The sequence below is a fragment of the Euleptes europaea genome, chromosome 2, assembly GCF_029931775.1.
Source record: "Euleptes europaea isolate rEulEur1 chromosome 2, rEulEur1.hap1, whole genome shotgun sequence".
Taxonomy (NCBI): Eukaryota; Metazoa; Chordata; class Lepidosauria; order Squamata; family Sphaerodactylidae; genus Euleptes; species Euleptes europaea.
The window spans coordinates 25617724-25638029 of record NC_079313.1 but is presented as its reverse complement, the minus strand read 5'-3'; the positions used below and the strand labels follow the sequence as shown (position 1 = coordinate 25638029).

The window sequence follows — 20306 nt, the reverse complement described above, 5'->3', positions numbered from 1 at the left end:
ATTTAAGGCACACATTTTTAATGAGCTTAATTAAGGCGAAATAATCCACTCCTTAGATGCCCTTTTTAAGTAGGGTCTGTCCAGATGTGCCCGATCTGAGCAATCCTCATCCCTCAAAATGGGGTGGGTGGGTTAAAGGATACTGTGGACTGGAGCGATATGGCTTGGATCCTGCAGAAGGTTTCCATTTATGGGGAAAGGATGTTGTCAGAGGAGCAGCCCCTCCCCTAATATCCCCTAAATGGATATCCCCTCCCCTAATATCCCCTATTGAAATATCCCCTAAGTGCTGCTCATAGGGGAAACCCCAGGAGCAGGATGAGGGTGGAGTCAAAGGGAGGGGGATTGGTGGACATTTGTAGGAATCCCCCATGGGGTCCAGCCCTTGTGCTATGTTCCGTGTATATCCCCAGGAGTTTGGTTGAGAGATGGGTCCTGTTTTCCCCATCTATAGATTATACCTATCTTGAAGTGTATAGGTTGGATCCTGTCAAAAAGATCTGTATGCACTGGTAGAGGGGGATTTACCCCTGCAGTCCTCCAACTCGTGCTTTGTGTTGCTCTTGGGGACTCCCCTAACCCTTAGGAGTAGCATTTCAAGGGGTATTTTGAAGTGCTTTGAAGGGGGGAAATGGAGTTCCACTTCTGTTTATGAAATTTAGACAGAATACAACCCTGTGTGTTTAGACCAATAGCCTGACTAATGAATTAGTTTGACTAAAGCCCTTTCATCCTGCTATTTGGATCCAAAATACCACGAGCAGAGCTCTGTTTGCAAAATGAAACTTTTCTGCTTCTCTCCCCACCCCGTGACAGCTCAGTGCATGCCCTGAGATGCTACTTCTGGGGGGCAGTGCACTCCTGGGGACAATCCCTTCATTGGGATTGACAAAAATGGTCCTGCTTGCTCCACTTCTGCTCCACTTCTCTTCTGCTGGCGGAAAGCATGATTTAGATGCAGCTTATTATCCCTTACCAGCCACTCTTCCATCAAGGGACAAGTATCTACTACATACTTGAATCTATACTTGATTGCCTTTAGAACAATTGATGGGTTGTTTTTTAAGCCTATGCTGTGATCGTTGTCATCTAGGTTGGTCTTGCTGTGGTGAACGGACAGCTCATGGCTGTGGGAGGCTTTGATGGAACGACGTACTTGAAGACCATAGAAGTGTTTGATCCGGACGCTAACACGTGGAGGTAAATTTTATTTTATTTTTACATTGTTATTGTCATTTTCTTAGATTTATTCTGGAAAATAAAATAAATCAATGTTGAGTTTATAGCAGGGGTCCTCAAACTACGGCCCACGGGCCGGATCCGGCCCATCAGGGTCCCAAACCCGGCCCCTTTAAAAAATTGCAGCTGCAAGGTAATGCTGGGAGGAAGTGTGTTGATCTCCGGGGTGGAGCGACGACCTTTTCTCCCCCCCTTTGTGGGGGGAAAAAAGAAAGTGAAGCTTAGCGTGGGAGGGGATGGGTTTGCCCGGCTACCGTAGCTCCCGGGAGGCCGCTCCACAGCAGGAGCCCTCGCCGGCCACCATCCATGCGCCAGCCGCGGTGAACTGACCACCGAGCCTCTCACAGCAGCCACCACCTGAGCCGCTGCCGGTCTGAGTAGACAATACTGACTTTGATGGACCAAGGGTCTAATTCAGTATGAGGCAGCTTCATGTGTTCATGTATTAGAGGGGAGAGGCTGTGGCTCAGTGGTAGAGCATCTACTTGGCTTGCAGAAGGTCCCCGGTTCAATCCCCGGCATCTCCCGTTAAAGGGACCAGGCAAGTAGGTGATGTGAAAGACCCCTGCCTGAGACCCTGGAGAGCCGCTGCCGGTCTGAGTAGACAATACTGACTTTGATGGACCAAGGGTCTGATTCAGTAGAAGGCAGCTTCATGTGTTCATGTGACGACCGGTCACTTCCTCCCAGCTCCCTACACACGGGAGGGAAGAGGGAAGAGAGACAAGCTGCGAGGACAGAAGAGCTGTGCCGACTCCCATTAGCCACAACCACCCTCCTGCAAAAACTATAGTCCGGCCCCCAAGTGTTTGAGGGACAGTGAACTGGCCCCGTTTAAAAAGTTTGAGGACCCCTGGTTTATAGCATAAGGATACCAATGTTGTGCAAAACACTGTTTGTATCTTGAACCTTCATAGAACCATAAATCAGACGATTTCATTGAAGGAGCAAGATCCTAATCAGTACAACCGTTCTTCTTACAGTGTGAAGTCTTGTTTTTCCAATCAAAGGAATAATAGTTTTTTCCAAGTGCAACAATAATAGTTTCAACTTCTCATGAATAGTTCCATATAAGCTCTGTCCATAATTTTTTTCTTAGCATTTTTTGGTATTATATCGGCTATTTATGTACTAGTCCATTAACGCCTATCACAGGGAGTACTTGGCCCATCACACATGCTTTCTATAGTATTATCTCTGCTCAGGCAGTGGTCTAGAAGTGACTCCTTGCTTCAAATGGAATACTGTTTCATGAATCCTCCTTGAAAGGAGAATCTACATGTCTTCATAGTGATTTTGTTTTTTGAAGAACTATCCTTTTTCCTCGGTTCAGCTTACTCCAGACCCTTTGAGCCGAGGAGGTTGTCCCTGTTCGTGGTGTTAGTGTGACTCTTTGTTCAGTAAAGATGAACAGCACTGATGCGTCACTGCCCTCATGTCTATGACATCTGGATTTGCACCTATCCTCTAGGATGCAGCATAGAAAGACAACTTAAGTCCATGATGGTACAAATCAGTGGGTTATGCTAAATGGTCATAAACTTTCTCAGTCTGAGATTGTCTGCATGCCCTTCTGCTGGAGGCATGGTTGGAGTTCTGATCTGAAGCTTTGGGTTATACTGGTGGTGGCTGAGACTAAATTATTTAGGATAGTGCTGGATAAGTACCTTGTGTTCCTACCATATGTAACCCTGCTAAAGGTTGAATATGCAAGGGTGCTAAATATTGTGCATGTTCCTCCTGAAGAGCAGACCGACCACATGCTTCACATCTGCAGGGTTTTGGTCTTCTCCAGACTGGGTTAAAGTTCTGTAGTATACATTTCCACAAAGGCTGTTATTTCTGAAGAACCTGAGCCATGTCCATCACCAGTGGCTCAGAATATGCCTGTGATATTGCTCCTGTGCATTGCATCTATGCAGAAGCATGTGAACCTCCAACGAAACTGGGCTGCGCCTAACTCCTAAAAGCTACAGCTTTTCCCACCTGGCTGCCCCTTTTGGGTCAGATCACGACGGGTAGCCGTGTTTGTCTATAGCAGTAGAAAAGAGCTAGAGTCCAGTAGCACCTTAAAGACTAACAAAATTTCTGGCAGGGTGTGAGCTGTCATGAGCCACAGCTCACTTCTTCAGATACAGCTAGAATGTGAGTCCGTCTATCATTAAGTAGAGAAGAGTGAATTAGACACACAATGGCAATAGCATGTAAATGTCAATAGCAGGTAAATGACATTAGCAGATGTGATTGGATTAGGTGTGACATGCAGAGGGGTAGTAAGCGTGGAGAAGCAGCATTGGAATTGAGACAGGAATTCCAGGTCTCTATTCCATCCAGGAGAATGCATTGTCTTGAGCTTCATTATTAGTTGTTATTCAGCAGTCCCTCTTTCAAATCTCCCTTTGAAATCCCTTTGTAAGAGAACTGCTACACTTAAGTCAACAGCTAGAATGTTCTGGAAGGTGAAAATATTTCCCCACTGGTTTTTGAATGTTGTGGTTTCTGATATCAGACTTATGTCCATTTAATCTTTGTTACAGGGACTGGGCTGTCCAGTGTAGAGAGTGGAAGGGCATTGCTGGCATGTGATGGCATAAATCACATTAGAAGATGAACAGGAGTATGAACCTGAGATAGTATGGCTGATGTTGCTGGACCCAGTATGGTGTTGCTAGGATCGATATGAAAGCAAAGTTGGCACTTTGGTGTGTTGCAGGCCTTGGTACCAGAGTCCATGCTGCTGTTAAGTAGTTTATCATTGTGGGTGAGAAATTGTTTTAAGGTTGGATCAGGTGGCCTCTTTGGACTTCTGCTTCTCAGGCCTCAAACTCCGATTACAGAATGAGAGTTGTAACCCAGTGGTGCAACAGGAAATAGGGGTGGGGCTTCCTGTGAACATTACCCCCAGAAGTAAACTTAATGAAGCTCGTAATGAAGGCAAATTGAAGACCTCTAATGCAATTATTCTAAGTAAGTCATGAATGCTTTGACTTGGGTAGCCCAGGCTAGCCTGATCTCATCAGATATTGGAAGTGAAGCGAAGCAGGGTCATCCCTGGTTAGTACCTGGATGGGAGACCACCAAGGAAGTCCAGGGTTGATTTGCAGAACTAGATCTGATGATTTGTCCTCTGCTTGGTCTTGGAGTTTTTGGCAGGTTTTGTGCCCAGGATTTGACTGTCTTCAGCGCCTCCAAGATTGAGAGGCCCAGGTATTTGGTGCCAATGGGACCAGTGTAAGAAGGGGCAATTAGTCCTAATGAAATCAGGGCTTGGTTGAAGACTTCAGTGGAGTCTTCCTCAGAAATAATCCCCCAGTGTCTGGCGCTGAAGCCATTTCTGCCACTGCATGCAAGGCCTGAAAAGGCTTATTCCCAAAATGTAGATGGAAGTCTGGTTCTGCCTGGCCTGTTGCATGAACTGTTGACAATAGGCACAAATCTCCATGCTGTACCCTTCCTGGGCAGAAAAGATATTTGTCAGGTCTATCTGTGGAGGGCAGTTTGTTATTGTGGGGTCAATCAAGGCTTGGCACAGGTGTGGAACCCATCTGTGTAGAATGTACAGACTCCAAAGAACTCTTTGCTTCTCCCCCAGCAAAATACATTATGCAAAAGGCAAAATGGGTTTAATTAGCATCACTTATAAGTAACATAAAAATTCTGTTCTTACATAATTTGAACTCTGATTTCAGGGGTGTTCCACTCCTCTGTTTTTATTTTTAGTCAAAGGGTAAACTGAGATTTGAATGCACATCTAAATACAAAACACTTCTCAGTTCACGCTACATAGTAGAACTTGATTGAGGTTGTAATGTAGCTAGGGCAGTGGTGTGTATGTGTGTCCGTCCGTCCCGTCCCCGTTTCCCCCGGCAACAGCTTGAAATATCTCCTTCCTGAAATCCTGTTCCTGGGTAGAGGCGATCCCTAGGAACACAATTTCATGGGGCATTTCAGGCTCCTGTGTGAGGAAGGAGCAGGAGAATTGCACTCTGTGGGAGGAAGTCCTTGCACCCATGTTAACTTGTGCTCTGGGTTCAAGTTCAGGACACAGGATAAAGCAGAGCAATTTCCACGAGAATTGAATTTTGGGCCCGAAGTGAAACGGTCTGTGCGAAGTGTGTTGTGATCAGTACCTGTACTGGAAAGTCACTGCTTCTATAAGTCTAAGCAGAATAGGATCTCCAGCTCCTATTTATATCCTCGAAGGGCATTTGCTGCTTGAAAAATCTGTCAGGTGCAAAAGGACAGAAAGAAATTAAAACTGCTTTTGATACCAAGTTCATGAACTAGCATATTCATTTGTTATTTTTTAATTTTCCAACACAATTAGAAATTTATATATACACACACGGCACATTAATCTTTCTATGCAGAGATTTTCTGCGTGTACAGCTGACACTGTTTTATTACCCAGGTTTGTGTTTCTTACTGTCAAAACAGATGAGATGTGTGGCTGGAACTTCCCAGGGCTTAAAGCTAAATTGTAGTCACTCAGGAGGGGAGAGGGTTTCAAAATCCTTCTACCCAAGTATTCTTGGATGAACGCCTCAACCTGAGCTGTGCACACCTTCAGTTAAGCTTTAAACATAATAGCAAGACCCAGCCACAGATCTCCCAGTTAGTTTAACCCTTGGAAGCAGTGAGCACAATGGGCCTGAATGAGCTATTACACTGTGTTATATACTATGTTATTATACTATTGAGCGGGTGCAGAGGAGAGTGACAAGGATGATCGAGGCCCGGAGACCAACCCCTATGAGGAGAGGCTGAGGGAGTTGGAATGTTTAACCTGGAGAAGAGGAGGTTGAGGGGGGACGTGACTGCTCTCTTTAAGTATTTGAAGGGCTGTCTGTTAGAGGAGGGCAGGGAGGAGCTGTTCCTGTTGGCAGCAGAAGATAGGACTCTCAATAATGGGTTTAAATTGCAGACGGAAAGGTACCAGCTGAATATCAGGAAAAACGTTTTTACAGTAAGAGTTGTTCGACAGTGGAATCATCTGCCTAGGGAGGTGGTGAGCTCCCCCTCACTTAGGCAGAGGCTGGACAAGCACTAGGCTGATCCTGCATTAAGCAGGGAGTTGGACTAGATGGCCTGTGTGGCCCCTTCCACCTCTATGATTCTATGTAAGGTGCTGTATTTTGGACTCTGTTACAGCATCCGTACCCTGGCTCCATTACATATGTGGCTCTGCTGATTTTCTTTCCTCTTAGACATACTCAAGGCACTACTGCTAAATAACTGCAGGGTGAATCCAGAGTTCCCATTCCAATAACTGTCAAGCCTTCTGTTGGCACACATCTGTTCCTTTGGAGGAAGGCTGTTTGCATTGCAGGGAGGCTCCGTTAGCAAAATGGGGTTCAACCCTTTGAATTTTGGAGCAACAGTAAGGACTAGAAACTTGAGTGAGTTTGTATGTGAAAGCTTGTTTTGGTGATTTTAAGCCTGTTGCTACAGTTTTGGCAAGTCAGTCCTCCCTGCCCCAAATTTGGAAAATTGTTAATTAACTTTGGGGTTATGCATGGGATTTATTGAAGACATGAGCTTACCACTATTCTGGCTAGCAGCTCAAACATTTAAAAAGGAATATGGAATCTTGTTGTGAGTTAATCAGATAAGAGAACTATTTTAAGAAACTAAGTCAGGAATTGCCAGATTAGCTGTCTGGAGCTGTGAAAGCAGATATGCTACATATAATGATCCTATCCTCAGATTTATTTGAGGAAATTTCAAAAGCAGAAGACAATTTATTTTCATGATTATTTATTTATTCATTTATAGCACACTTTCTCACTGGGACTCTTATGGGAATAATAGTTCACATAGATCCCCTTTTTTAATAGTGAGTATTTTTGAAAGTGTGGGTTGAATCCTACCTGTTTTCCCATTAGCTGGAGGAGAGGCCCCTTTTGATAACGGTATCCACAAGAACAAAAAGACACAAAATGAAGTTGTGGTGAGGAGGAAAATTGGGCACGATTGTATCTGTTCCTCCTTGTGGGATGAGTTAAATTATTAACTGAATTAAAAATACTAAGTGTAAAAATGGAAAACTGAGGGTTTGTCTTCAGTATGTCACTGGATTAATGACTTTTGACCAGTAATCAGACATTTGTAATTAACATATTACCTATAGGAGGAGGAGAATGGAATCAATTTGTAATTTTGAAGGTTTTCTGAAAGGTTTTCATAGAGATTCATTTTGCGAAGAATCAGCTTCAATCTCGTGTTATCTAAATTGTGAAATCGCATACCAGTTGTATTTTTCTATGTGTTTATGTAACATTTTAGCATGCCCTGTGTATGTGATTATACTTCTTTTTTTAATCCATCAAATAAGGGGAACAGTAATGAGATGAAATCAGATTTCTGGTTGAAACTTGCGTGCCAGGTTATTTATTACTGTTTCCCAGAAACTGATGCTGACTTGAATGTATTTAATATCTAGAAAATTTGCCTTGGGCCCTCCAAAAGTGAGCCCCACAAGCCAAAATATCAACTTTGCTATAAATACTTCAAAGGTTAGGGGCATCTTTAAATAAATAATTCAGATTTACAAAACTATATTGCATCTAAACATGGAGGGGGGGAGGTTTGCAAGAGGAGAGACTCTACAAGAAAGGCCTGAGACTCAGCATACTAATAGTTTGGGAAAGGTACAGGTGGGCACTAAAGCAAACAAAAAATATTCTTCAAGGTTACCCAAATACTGTTGGGAAAAATTGAGCTGTACGATCTAGTTTTTCTGTTCTCTCCTCTCTCTAGTTTGATATTTTACCAGGCAGTGCCCTACATACTCTCAAGCTTTATAGCTCAACTATGTGGGTCTTTACTTAGAAGTAAGTAAAATTGCCGTGAGAGCATCTGATTCTCCCTAAAAGCCTACCTAGACAATCTCCAGGATGAAGCTTGTAAAAAAAAAAATCATGTTTTCAGTGGCTTTTATTGTATCCATGATGAGAACGAAAAACTTGTTTAAAAAGTGAAATCTGAGACACCATCAGTTCTGTAGAAGATGCTGCTTTGTACGGTGTGTCGTCTGATCATGACGCCAAGATAACGGAATCTACTTGCCAAACACATAAAAGGGAGATAATTTCAAGTGGCTTAGCTACATCTTATTCACTGTTCAAAGGTTATTGTTGTAACCCTGTACTCCAAATCATCTCACAGATTTTATCATAATATATCCATTGGGATATTCTTTATTCTTGCATTTGCTGTTGTTCAATAATAATACTCAAATGTGCTTTTTCTTTGCAGACTCTATGGAGGAATGAATTACCGTCGGCTTGGTGGTGGGGTAGGCGTTATCAAAATGACACATTGTGAATCCCATATATGGTAACCAAGCGGTGAGAGGAACCCCCCTCTGTGTTCATTCCTGTCGAAACTGGTCAGCCTGGTGACTTCTGAGCTCTCTGAGACTCTAGTAAAAGCAAGATCACTTATATTCTTTGCTGGTGCCTCTTCCTGTGGGACTGTATTGGATGTGGAACACTCCTCTGCTACCGTTACAGAAGACCATGCTAACTTCTCCAGCAAACACACTGGAAGCATGTAGTTTTCCTTGTCTGTCCCTTCTCCCTCCCTCCCTCCTAATTTACTGAAGAAACTGGAATTTGATGTTACTCTTAACTTTTAGTAACAACCTAAGAACTCAAAGCATACTTGAGGTATGTCAAACAAAGGCCTGTTCAGAGGTGGGCAAGGCATCTGTCCGGAAGCAGAAAGTGTGTCAGACACTTTCTTCTATCATTTAACCTTCTTCACAGAGGATTCAGTCAACCATGATCACACATCTACTCCCATCTCATTGAAATGAAAGGTAGTTGCGTAAACCCCCCATTCATTTCGGCAAGGGAGGTGGGTTTTGCTTAGAATAAATGACATACAGTGTTTTGGTTTTTTAAGCCTTTCCATTTAATTTTTATGTTTTTTGGATACTATGAACACTCCATTTTATTTTCAGGTTAAATTCAAATGGGTGGATCGTGGCTGCATTACAGGCAGCTTTCCAGATGAAGCTATTTGTAAATTCTGATCACTTCCTAGATTTTTGAAAGCAGAAAGCTATATATTCAGGATGTCAGTCTCATGGGAAAACTGAAAACTAACAAAAGATTAAAATGCATAGTGTCTTAAGCAAGTGAGAACAGAATTGTAACAAACTCAGCACTAGCTGTGGGGAAGTTCTACTGCCCCAACCATTGAGATGAGCAAGAGCACACTAATACACTCTTCATTTCAGTGAAGAATTTCCTGAGAATGTGTCTCTTTGCCATCAATAATGAGGCTAATGTTCTGCACACTTTATATCTCGTCAACTTAAGGAGCACAAATTAGGGTGAATACTCCTGTATTATACACAGGCACATGAGTGCTGCAGTTAAGCAGTTGTTGGGATATAGAAGGTACACTTTAAGAAGCAGTTGACCTCCTTTCTCTTCTATTCATTACAACTCCTATTTCAGAGCACTTCTCTTACCCATGAAGCGTTGTGTATTCTTGGGCTGTGGCATAATGGATAATGGTGCCTACCTTATTCTACTCCGAAAAGAAGTGGGTTGGCATTGCAATAAAAGTATTGTGACTGCCATCTTTTTCTAAAGCATAGATTATTCCCTCAGTTAGTTCAGAGGATTACAGTCTTAAATATCTCAAATGGATTAAACTGCTTTAAAGATTTCCTCCCACCCCAAATTTTAGCGTATCACTTTTGCAGCTTGCCTGGGGGGAAGAGTACAACTTGGCCAGCCATTTATGGTGGCCTGCCTTGACTATTGCCGGTGTTTTGCAGTACAAATAAAAGGAAGTCAGTATACTGGATGGGCTTGGTGGGTCATGAGTTCTGCAAGGTAAAGCAACACCAGTTAAAACCTTCCTTACATAGCTTTATTTATAAGCCTCCACAGCTTCAGTGTATTTGTTAGGGAGGGAACAGTTAACACAAGAGGCTCTTTGGGAAAGCTCAGAGGTGAAAGCCCTTCTTTTTGCCCTAAAGATTGGCATTCTTGCGTTTACATTTTGAACATTTGCACCTTTACAAAGAAAAAGTATTCTGTAAACAGTTGTGTTTACATATATCATTTATGCTTTTTTTCTAGCATGAGTTAACTTGTATAAATAGCATTACCTTAATAAAATCTTGTTTGGGGTGTCGTCATTTTTTCTTCCTCAACGGTCAACCAAAAGAACAGCTGGAGCAATTTATCCAATGCGGTACATAAACGTTCTGGTTGAATGAAGGTGTCAGCAGGAGCCCTCTAGCTTCTTCCCAGTTACCGGGGACCTCTGCATGGAACCCACGTCATTTAAAGGGTTTTTGTTTTTCCCCCCAGGACCAGTTGGAGTTTAGTAGCCAAATCTTGGGAGGCTTATTTTAAATTGGTATTTGTTCAGCTCCTGGACCTATGGGCATCTGACCGCTCTCCCTTTTCCCTCTGCCCTTAGTCTCATTCATGTAGCATTCTTTTTCAGTCCTGGCTTTGCTTTTCTGTTATACGCTCCTTTCCTAGGACCTTCTGCCTATATTACAATTTAAGTCGGAGATCCTGTTGTGATATTCACCACCCTCAAAATGCTTACACTATAATCTAACACTAGATTTTCAAGTTGGAAGAGTAGGGTAGTCTATAGCCAACTGGGAAAGCAAAAGGAAAGTGCCAGGCATGTACTGAAAGAGTGCGCACATGCACACACTTAAAAGAATAAAATGTATTGCCCATCATCTGGACTTTACACACTCCAGTTTGCAAACAAAAAAGCTGCAATAAGATGGGCTGCAGCCAGGCTTTTTCAGAAGGAAAGTTGGGTATTACCTGTGGTCAGCCGGAATAAGATTACTCAAGGTATCTATCCTTTTTAAATCACTTGGCCCAACTGATCATATTCTGGCAGTAAATCTAAAAAGGCAACCCTGCAGCAAAAATAAACAGAAAACTTGCAACAACACCTTGAAAATTTTTTTCCCTAAGCATAAACATTTTCTAGCCTTTAAGGTGCCATGACCTGTTTGCCTTTTCGGCTCAAGCTGTTTAATTAGCAGACTCATTGTAAATTAATATAGGAAGCCTCTACTTCTGTTGTGGAGTGGGTATTTGGCCTAGAGTGAGCCCGCATTTCAATTTCTACTTAACACTAATGATATTGTGTACCATTTGAGCTACTTTTTCTTATTCTTCTGCTCCCATGGTTGAGGGATTAATACCAGCTCTATCCTTCCTACTATTTCCTTTTGTTCTACAGAAAGACAGTAGGGTTTCAATCCAATCAAGTATAGTTACACACCTACACAAGAACCCTGTTAGGCTCCAGCAACTTCTCTCCACATCTGTCTCAATCCACTGGCAGGCAGCATGAGATAAGGCAGGGAATAGAAAAACCAGCAACTAGCATGGAAAAAGAGCTGACAGGAGCAGCACAAGCAGACCAGTGCCCTTTCTACTGTGTGCATTTACATTGGTAGGGAGACAGGAAAATAACATTCTACGGAGTCTAACATTCAACCGGATCAGTGAGAACCATACTCAATGTAGCACTCAAGCACAGATTTCAGCAGGCAATCATCTGACCGTAGAAGGCTCTGCAGTTTGCCTGCACATTTCTTCCAGGAAAGGAGAATCAGTTGTCTGCTCAGGTACCATGGACAGCAAGTTACCACCATGACAGTCTGCATGGCTGTTTAATACATTTTATTTATAGGGATGGAAACACATCCAGAACTCATAAGGAAACATACCTGCCTTCCCCTCTAGACTATTGTGCCCCCTCATTGGCTAACAGATATGTAGGAACAGTATGAAGAGTGAAGTGAAAGGGGAATTTGTATATAATCTACAATGAATACATTTAATACATATGTGCTGCTCTTCTAGAATTCAAAGACTAGATTAAACCAACCTTTTCACAAACAATCGAACAAGTGGCACTCCTGTCTCACCTTGACAAGACACACAGAAGTATGTTAACGGGATGTCTAGATTGCTTTAGGGAAGCCTGCCTCACACCAAAAAAGCAAACATTAACTCTGCTGAATCAGACATAGACCAACAATTCCAATTGTACGTAGCTGGGGTAATAGACATCTGCTATAACAGAAGGTTGAAGAGCTAATTACAAGTCTCTTTAGATTCACAACAGAAACCTGATAGTAAAGCCATATTTCCTTCATGTAACAAGGTGTAAAGCTCCATTTTGACCATGGCAAAGAAATGGATTCAAAGTAAAAACATACCACAATATGTGTTACTTGTATAAAAAAATCTGTGTACCATACAATACAGTCAACCTGCTCCATGACAGTTCTATACTAAGTCTGAATTAAGCTATACAGATGTTTCTTTTCACTGTATAAATAGCAGATTTGACTTTATTCCATACTATGTACTACATCAGTAATAAGAATTACACCCTCAAGAAGTTTTCAAGCGACAAGCCATCTCTGTAACGGGGAGTTAACAATGTAAGTCCATCACAATATTTTTGAAATTGCTAGTTCTGTCATCAATGCCAGGATTTCCACCAGATATGAAGAATGATGAATCTGTTTTAAAAAAATTGCAAGTCAGATCAAAGCAGTATATAATTACAAGCAACTGTTAAGTCACAGCCAAGTCATATCTCATTTTATCTACAGCCTTCCAGCTACACAAAGGGCTGTAGGGTTTGGCATATCAATGCATTACAGAGCAAAGAAAGAAAGAAGTCTTCTAGCTGTTCCATTCCCTATTCTGCTTTTCAATGGTAAAAACAAGAGACTGGAGATGTTCTAAACAGTGGTCCCCAACATGACCCCAGTGGACACCATGCCACCCTCCAATGAGTTTCTTGGTGTCTATTTGCGTCTTCCTCAAAGCATCTCTTGCCCAGAACAAACAGCTTTCGCCTACCTCACTGGAGTAAGTGGTGCTTGCTCCAGTTGAGACATTACCTTTGCCCAGAGAACACCCCTTGGGAAACAGCTGCTTCCATTGCAAGAGGATATCAGTCTTGCAACATCACAACGCCTTGTGGTTTGCCACAGCACCCTATGGCAGCTATTTTATTATTTGTCCCAGGTCCCATGGCAGCCATTCTCAAAATTCCAAAAGTGGCTACAGGCTCGAGGTTGGGAACTCCTGTTCTAAAGGCTCCCATTTTTTGTGGAAATTGCAGCTACATAATTTTAATGGGAGCTGCCAGCTAGTGTAGCCCACCACACATCATGGCAATTTTGTTCACGAGGCTCTTTTGACTCTCAGCATTGGGGAGGGGGGAGTCTTGGAAAGCTGCTATGGGAAAGGGAAGGTGGAGGAAGATCTGCCTCTGCAAGCACCTTATGTTCATGTTTTACAGGGTCCAACCCTTTGCTTTTATAATTACTAGAAGCAATTAAAATATTTTGGAAAGAGGTTAGAACCCATAATCGTCTTATCAGGGAAGGCTTCTTAGTCCTGGAGGAAAGCACCACTATGGGATCTGAACCAAAACTTGGATTTTGAATGGTCAACTGGCTTTTTTGACAGTTCAAATGACCAATCCTATGAGAAAACAGCCTCCAATATTAAGAGACAGTGAGAAACAATTAAACCCCATCAACTGGTTGTTGTCAGTTAGCCGGACTCCATACCTTTATTTTCCCATCGGAATGGGCGGAGGCTACAGATGTAGAGACTTTCACCAGTCTTGTGGCTGAAAGATGGATTTTGAAATGTCTATAAAAGTGAGAGCAAAGGCCATCCATGAATAAGTCCACCTGTTCTTGTCGAACTTCTTGTTTAGTGGTATGGATTGAATCCCAAAGGGCTTTTGCATCTTCAGGATGGATGGCATAGGAAATATTCAGAGGTTGAGCAGTGCCAGGAACAGAGAAAGTCAGCTCCACTGGTCCTTTGTGACGCTCCATCTTGTACCCAGTCCACATTGCAGCCATCCAAGCAAGGTTGAGAGGCCTGATGGTCAACAGACTGAAAGAACAGTCAAACGTCTGCTGCAGCCAAGTTCCAATGATGGCTGAGAGACTCTCTGGTCCATTTACAAGGAACAAAGGGAAGCAAGTAAAATCCTCCACGGCTTTGTCTAGGACGTTACCTCCACAAGTACAGCAGAAACAGCCCATCCACACTACTTTGGGTCCTGGATTTTCAGCTGTAACCTGAATGAAGGTAGAGGGGGCAGAGAAGAGGGAGAAGTCCCAATTTATTTTGATTTAAAATATACCATTGCAAATTTTGAGACCCCCCTTTTTTAGAAACATTTTAAAACGCAGCAAAATCAAGGTTGGGCATCAAACATTTAGCCACGCATCATGAATGTTCCCAGCCAGCCCAGGTCGTCTAAAAGCTGAGTGGGATAGCAACAGTGGCATGAATGAGCTGAACTGAGTGGCTTTTATAGCCTTTGTCTACAACAGCATTCTTCAGAAGTGTTAAGAAAAACCTTAAACTACCACATTGCCTACCTGAATGAGGACTCCTGGCTGGTCCTCTTCTGAGGTTTTCAACGCTGAGACCAAGGAGAATGTCGCTTTAAATTTAAGGTCACCTTCAACATGAACAGCAAGCCTTTTTTGTTTTTCAGCAGCAATAACAAAGCACAGCTGTCTAGAATATTCCTGCAGTCGGTCATAAGAAAACTTGTATAGAGGAGTGACGCTGTACAAGGTCAACTGCTTGCAGAGAAGGAAGCCTATCTGAGCCTCAGCATTTTCCTGGAATGGAGATAAGCGTTTCAGCTTCACAAGTGGTAAGCAGTACCCATAATTTACATTTTCCAGCCCCAAGTCTAACACTACAGGAAACAGTACTATAAAAAGCATTTACTATTGATATTCTTAAAAACTCGAGATAATCTGCAAATAATAGGACTGTTATAATCCACACTTTATGCACAGGACTCAAAGGTATTCTTGTGCAGGCAGAAGATACTTCCAGAATTTTTGAGGATTTCCCACTCCTCACTTGAGCCCCCACCCCCAGCTGCAGCCCACAGTGTTCCTGAAAATCTCTTGACACTCAGGAGCAGCTTTTGGTTGGGTCAAGAAACTGCAGAAAACATAAGGAGGCAGAAGTGATCCATCCTACAAGCAGCGCTCTGCTTGAAGGACTAAATCAAATCTTGTACCATCCATCTCAAGCCTCTATTCCGCCATTCAAATGTTCAGGCATACCTTTCCTCTTCCAGCTAAGAAAGGCATAGTAACAGTTTAACAGTACAACAGCTGCTAGAAAAAAATGGAGTGTGTAAAACAGGGTCTTTAAGAGACAAACTAGTGGGAAAATAGTGGAATCCCTTAAGATAAGTAGCAGACCAATTAATGTAACAAGGGGATGTGTGTTTATTTTATATGATTATACAAGTCTTATCAAATACAGGGAACACAAACTCACACACATATATATTCTGCTTAAATCTGACTCCAGCTATTAGGTGGCATTAACAGTGCCATCTTGTGCAGTTACTCCACTCTAAACCCATTGATTTCAATAAGTTTAGGCTGGAGTAACTCTATACAGAATAGCAGTGCAAGAGAACAGCTCTCTTAGCCCTATTGCTCATCAGCAATATAACTTTACAAAGCTTTTGTAAGAATAATAAAAGACTATCTTGCATTATAAATGAAAAAAATATTAAAAACCTAGCCAATGAAAGAGTTTGGAAATGTTTCAAAGCTTTGGCCAGCCTCAAGTTTTCAAGAGATTGAATCAAAAAGGATGCCTGTGTGATTAACGACTCAACTCAAGGAAGCCCCAAAAGGCAAAAAGACTTCTCTTAAAAAGCAGAAGGCCTGCCCCAGTGAAGAGAGCACAGGGTCTGGCAAAAGAAATGTAAGTTAACAATCATGCAAGTGAAAAGAGAATTTGAGGAGCAGATTGCTAAAAGCATCAAGACAATAAATATTTCTTCAGATATACCCAGAGCAGGAAACCAGCCAGAGAGGCAGTTGGGCCTTTGGATGACCCTACCTTTGTTCTCTGCCTTCTAAAGCAGCAAGATCATAGCATCAGATAAAAATTGTCTAACCTTGCAACACTCCTATCTTTCAAACACTTTGTTTAGCTATACCAATCTTAGTGCAGCCTTACCTGTAAGGGAGGAGTTTGCAAAATTCTTCTCTTAGCTGGAGTGGGATCAAATGGATTGCCTCTCTTGAGGGATAAGCAGGCTCTTGAAAGATGTGCAGTGTTAATGAAGTTCGTACCATGGCCCACAGTTTTTCCTCCAAACTCAGTACCCTGCACACACGTGTAGTGTATTAAGCCCATGTTCAGTTCATTCAAGAAAAATGTCAAAAAGCCAGTTGGCTGTTGGATACTTAAAATGCAGCTATTGAGCCTATAAGTTTATATTAAGATACAAAATACATTAATATAAAAGGAAAGTGTGTGTTTGTGCACACACACACTGTCAGGTCACAGCTTACTTATGGCAACCCTGTAGGGTTTTCATGCAAGAGACATTCAGAGGTGGTTTGCCATTGTCTGTCTCCGTGTGGGCTGAGAGACTCCAGAGAGAACTGTGACTGGCCCAAGGTCACCCAGCAGGCCTCATGTGGAAGAGTGGGGAATCAAACCCTGTTCTCCAGATTAGAGTCCTGCTACTCTTGACCACTATACCATGCTGGCTCTTGAAAAGGAACATGTACTGAGCAATGTATGTTTAAAACATTTCGTACATAAAAATTAAGATTAAAAATAAACTCGGTCCTAGAAATGACAATACTTTGGTGCAAATGCTTCAGGGCTGCTGAAAAGTATTTGGCAACAGCTTCAGTGACCTTTCTATTATTACTTGAACGTTTAAAAAGTGGCAATTCTCAGAATGATAAAATTGCCAGAACAGGAACAAAAAGGGAAGCTCTGGGTTTAGCATACAACTTGCAAGACGTGGGAGACTGACTCCAGTGTCTGGGGTCCACACGTGTATTGTTCCTGGAACAACCTTGCAAACATGCCAAGATTCTGCCAAATGGAGTATTAAAACGAGCCATGCAAAAAAGCCTTCAATAGATGGGAAGTGGGTTATTAATCAAGAGGCCAAAAGGAACAGATGCTTAAGAAGACAACACAACTAAGCAAAGCCCTACACACATACTGGAAGCCAGCCTTTGAGGGAATGTGTGGAAAGGAATATCTAGAACCTCATATATCATGAAAGGGAAATTTCAGAGCTGGAAAACAGCAACTCAAATGATCAAGGAATTGGACCACTGCCCCTCTGAGAAACAGCTGAAGAATTTAGAGCAGCAGTTCTCAAACTGTGGGTCTGAACTCAAAGGCTAATGGCAACTCTCTGGCAAGGGAGTCACAAAAGAGAAGAAACTCAGTGAGATGGGAGATGACGCTCAGTAGTAAGTTTGGGATTGTTTCTATACAATCGCCATAAAATACAACCTGTCACTTAGTGATACTATTTTTATTTATTTATACCCCACTTTTCTCCCCAATGGGGATCCAAAGCAGCTTACATCATCCTCCCCATTTCCATTTTATGCTCACAAAAACCCCATGAGGTAGATTAGCGTGACTAGCCCTAGGTTCCCTAACACATTTTGGTGCAGAATGGGTATCTGAACCAGACTCTCTCAGATCCTAGTCAGGCACTCTAATTACACCATGCTGGCAATGAATTTATGCTTAAAACCACAAACTTGTTACATGTTCACTGATGTGAAATTCCTGCCTGCTATAGACGTGAGGGAGAAAGAAAGAAGTGAGGAATTACTTTGCCAGTGGGTGTTGCCAAACAATACACTTAGAAATGGGTCCTTATTTCAAAAAGCCTGAGAACCACTGGTTTGGGGGAGGAAGTTTCAGGTAAATTGGGGAGTACAGGATTAGTCAGACTAGGATCTGGGGGACCCAGGTTCGAATTCCCACTCAGCCACGAAAGCTCGCTGGGTGACCTTGGTCTGCTCCCACACTCAGCCTAGCTTATCGCGCAGGACTGTGAGGGAAACATGGAGGAGAACAACATACACCCTTTTGGGTCTCCATTGGGGAGAAAGGCAGGATATCAATGAAGCTAGCAAATAAATAAAGTCAGGAACCAAGCTCTGATGGGCAACCTGCATCTGGGCAATAACCACTCCAGACTGCAGGGAGACTCGCCCGTAGAAAATCAGTACGTCGGCATAAGGGATGTATAACAATTTCATACAGCCCAAATAATGCACTTTCAATCCACTTTGAAGGTGGATTTTACTGTGTGTACTGGCAAAATCCACTTGCAAATGATCGTTAAGGCACACAGAAAATGGATTGAAAGTGCATTATTTGGGCTGTGTGAGAAAGTTTAAATGCAGGGGAAGTTTTGCCGCTCTCTAGATGCGCATTTTCCCCATCCGAATTCTCAAAACTCTGCTCGGGGGCTTATTGTTGCGTTTTGAGAACTTGGATGGGGGAAATGCGCATCGACAGAGCGACAAATCCAAGGCAAAACTGAAGTGCCCATGGAAAAAACCCAGCATTCACATGGACACCTGTATGTATAAGTAGAACCACCACCACCCCCTTCATTCACTTCCGTGCCTGAAAGCAGAAAACACAGAGACACGCGCACACACATCATCTGATAAAACTGTCCTCTTCAAGGCGGAACTTTCCCTCTCTCCTTTCCCCGCTCTGGAAGATAAGGAATTCTAATAAAACGCTTCGTTCCTCCATATAGCAGAAAGGCTAATTATGTATCACAATGATGAGTAAGTTAAATATAAGCAGGCAGCTCAATGCAAAAAAGCTACTAAGTTGTTAGAAGGCTCTGGCTTGGCTTTGGAGCTTGTTCCAGGAAGTATACATGGAATTGTAAGGCAGTTGGCTTTCCGTCGCTCCCACTCTATGATTAAAGAAGGTAGGATTTATTTTGCTGCTACACTGAGTGGGCGCATCCGGCCCAACAGCCCACTATGGTATCCTGTCTTCCTAGAGAAGCCACTTCCTGAATGGAAATGTGGCTGGAGGACTCTCCCAAGGTAAAGGAATGGAGATTGGTATATAGGATGTATTGTCAAATGAGATGTATAGCAATTATTGAAAAATAATAATATATAGGATGTATTGTCAAATGAGATGTATAGCAATTATTGAAATATATATATATATATAGGATGTATTATCAAATGAGATGTATAGCAATTATTGAAAAATAATAATATATAGGATGTATTGTCAAATGGGATGTATAGCAATTATTGAAAAATAATAATATATAGGATGTATTGTCAAATGGGGTGTATAGCAATTACTGAAAAATAATATATATGATGGATCGATAATTTTTCAATAATTGCTATACATCTCATTTGACAATACATCCTATATATTATTATTTTTCAATAATTGCTATACATCTCATTTGACATCATACACACACACACACACACATATATATATATATAACACAATGATGACTGTAAACTCGTATGTTTGAAATACGTAATAGCCTAAAAGTTATAAAGCTAACTGCTTGCCTCTTGGTGTGTGTGTGTGTGTTTGTGTGTGTGTCAGTCTCCCGCCTGTGTTTGGGTCTGAGCCTGTGCATCCAGTTCCTATTCTTGGGCCAAATAAAAGCCGTTAGCCTATCCAAACCTCCTCTCAATCGTCTTTCATTGGACTCTGCGGGTCGTCGGGTCACAACAAAACCTCCCGTGCGTCAACGGTCTCGCCGCTTCCTAAACCGGTGTCGGTGCGGGTTTTGTGCAGAGGAGGGCCCCGCTCCACAGGACAGCCTCCCCGCAGTCTGAAACGGTACCGCGCAGGCACCGTCCTCTACCAGCCAAAAAAAAGACTCCACTGTCTGTGGGTTTACTTTTGACAACCAGCATTGTTAACCGTTCAACGCATTACGCGTCCCCTCTCCTCCCGAGACGCTCCCGTCCCCTTCCCTTCACCTGTCTCGGCGCCTTTTCCATCCTGAGGCAAAATCTCTTCTCAGCGAAACAGGCGGTTTTATTTCAAAAGTTGCCTCCCAGCAACCTCCTCGGCGGAGGGGGGACGTTCTGCGCATGCGAAGGAGGGTTGGTTGTACTGGGGGGGAGAGAGAGAGGCGTGTCCTAGCCGCCATCGCTGGTTAGGGCTCGATCGCGATGATGTTCG

The 20306-nt window shown here is 42.6% G+C and overlaps 2 protein-coding genes across 2 annotated transcripts in view; one reads left to right on the top strand and one right to left on the bottom strand.

Annotated features, from left to right (window-relative positions):
- The window catches only part of KLHL20 (kelch like family member 20), a 36593-nt gene extending 27865 nt beyond the window's left edge, over nucleotides 1-8728 (top strand). Inside the window, exons 10-11 of the mRNA XM_056845678.1 lie at nucleotides 1094-1200; nucleotides 8497-8728. Of these exons, the coding sequence (XP_056701656.1) occupies nucleotides 1094-1200; nucleotides 8497-8581 (192 nt within the window). The 3' untranslated portion in view covers nucleotides 8582-8728. The remainder of the gene's footprint in view (nucleotides 1-1093; nucleotides 1201-8496) is intronic.
- A 3965-nt stretch (nucleotides 8729-12693) lies between these two features.
- On the bottom strand, nucleotides 12694-16478 carry CENPL (centromere protein L). The gene is made up of 4 exons (XM_056844709.1): nucleotides 16299-16478; nucleotides 14675-14923; nucleotides 13844-14368; nucleotides 12694-12778 (listed from the first exon to the last, which is right to left on the bottom strand). The coding sequence occupies exons 1-4, from the start codon at nucleotides 16476-16478 to the stop codon at nucleotides 12707-12709; spliced, it is 1026 nt and encodes a 341-aa protein (XP_056700687.1). The 3' UTR covers nucleotides 12694-12706.
- Nucleotides 16479-20306: the final 3828 nt, after the last annotated feature.

Excerpts from the sequence above, each read along its gene's own strand:
- CENPL (XM_056844709.1), bottom strand. The coding sequence starts at position 16,478 with ATGGGCTTAATACACTACACGTGTGTGCAGGGTACTGAGTTTGGAGGA. Across the intron at positions 14,369-14,674 it reads AGCCAGGAGTCCTCATTCAG|GTTACAGCTGAAAATCCAGG; the intron begins GTAGGCAATGTG and ends ACCTTCATTCAG. Across the intron at positions 12,779-13,843 it reads ATTCCGATGGGAAAATAAAG|ATTCATCATTCTTCATATCT; the intron begins GTATGGAGTCCG and ends TTTTTAAAACAG.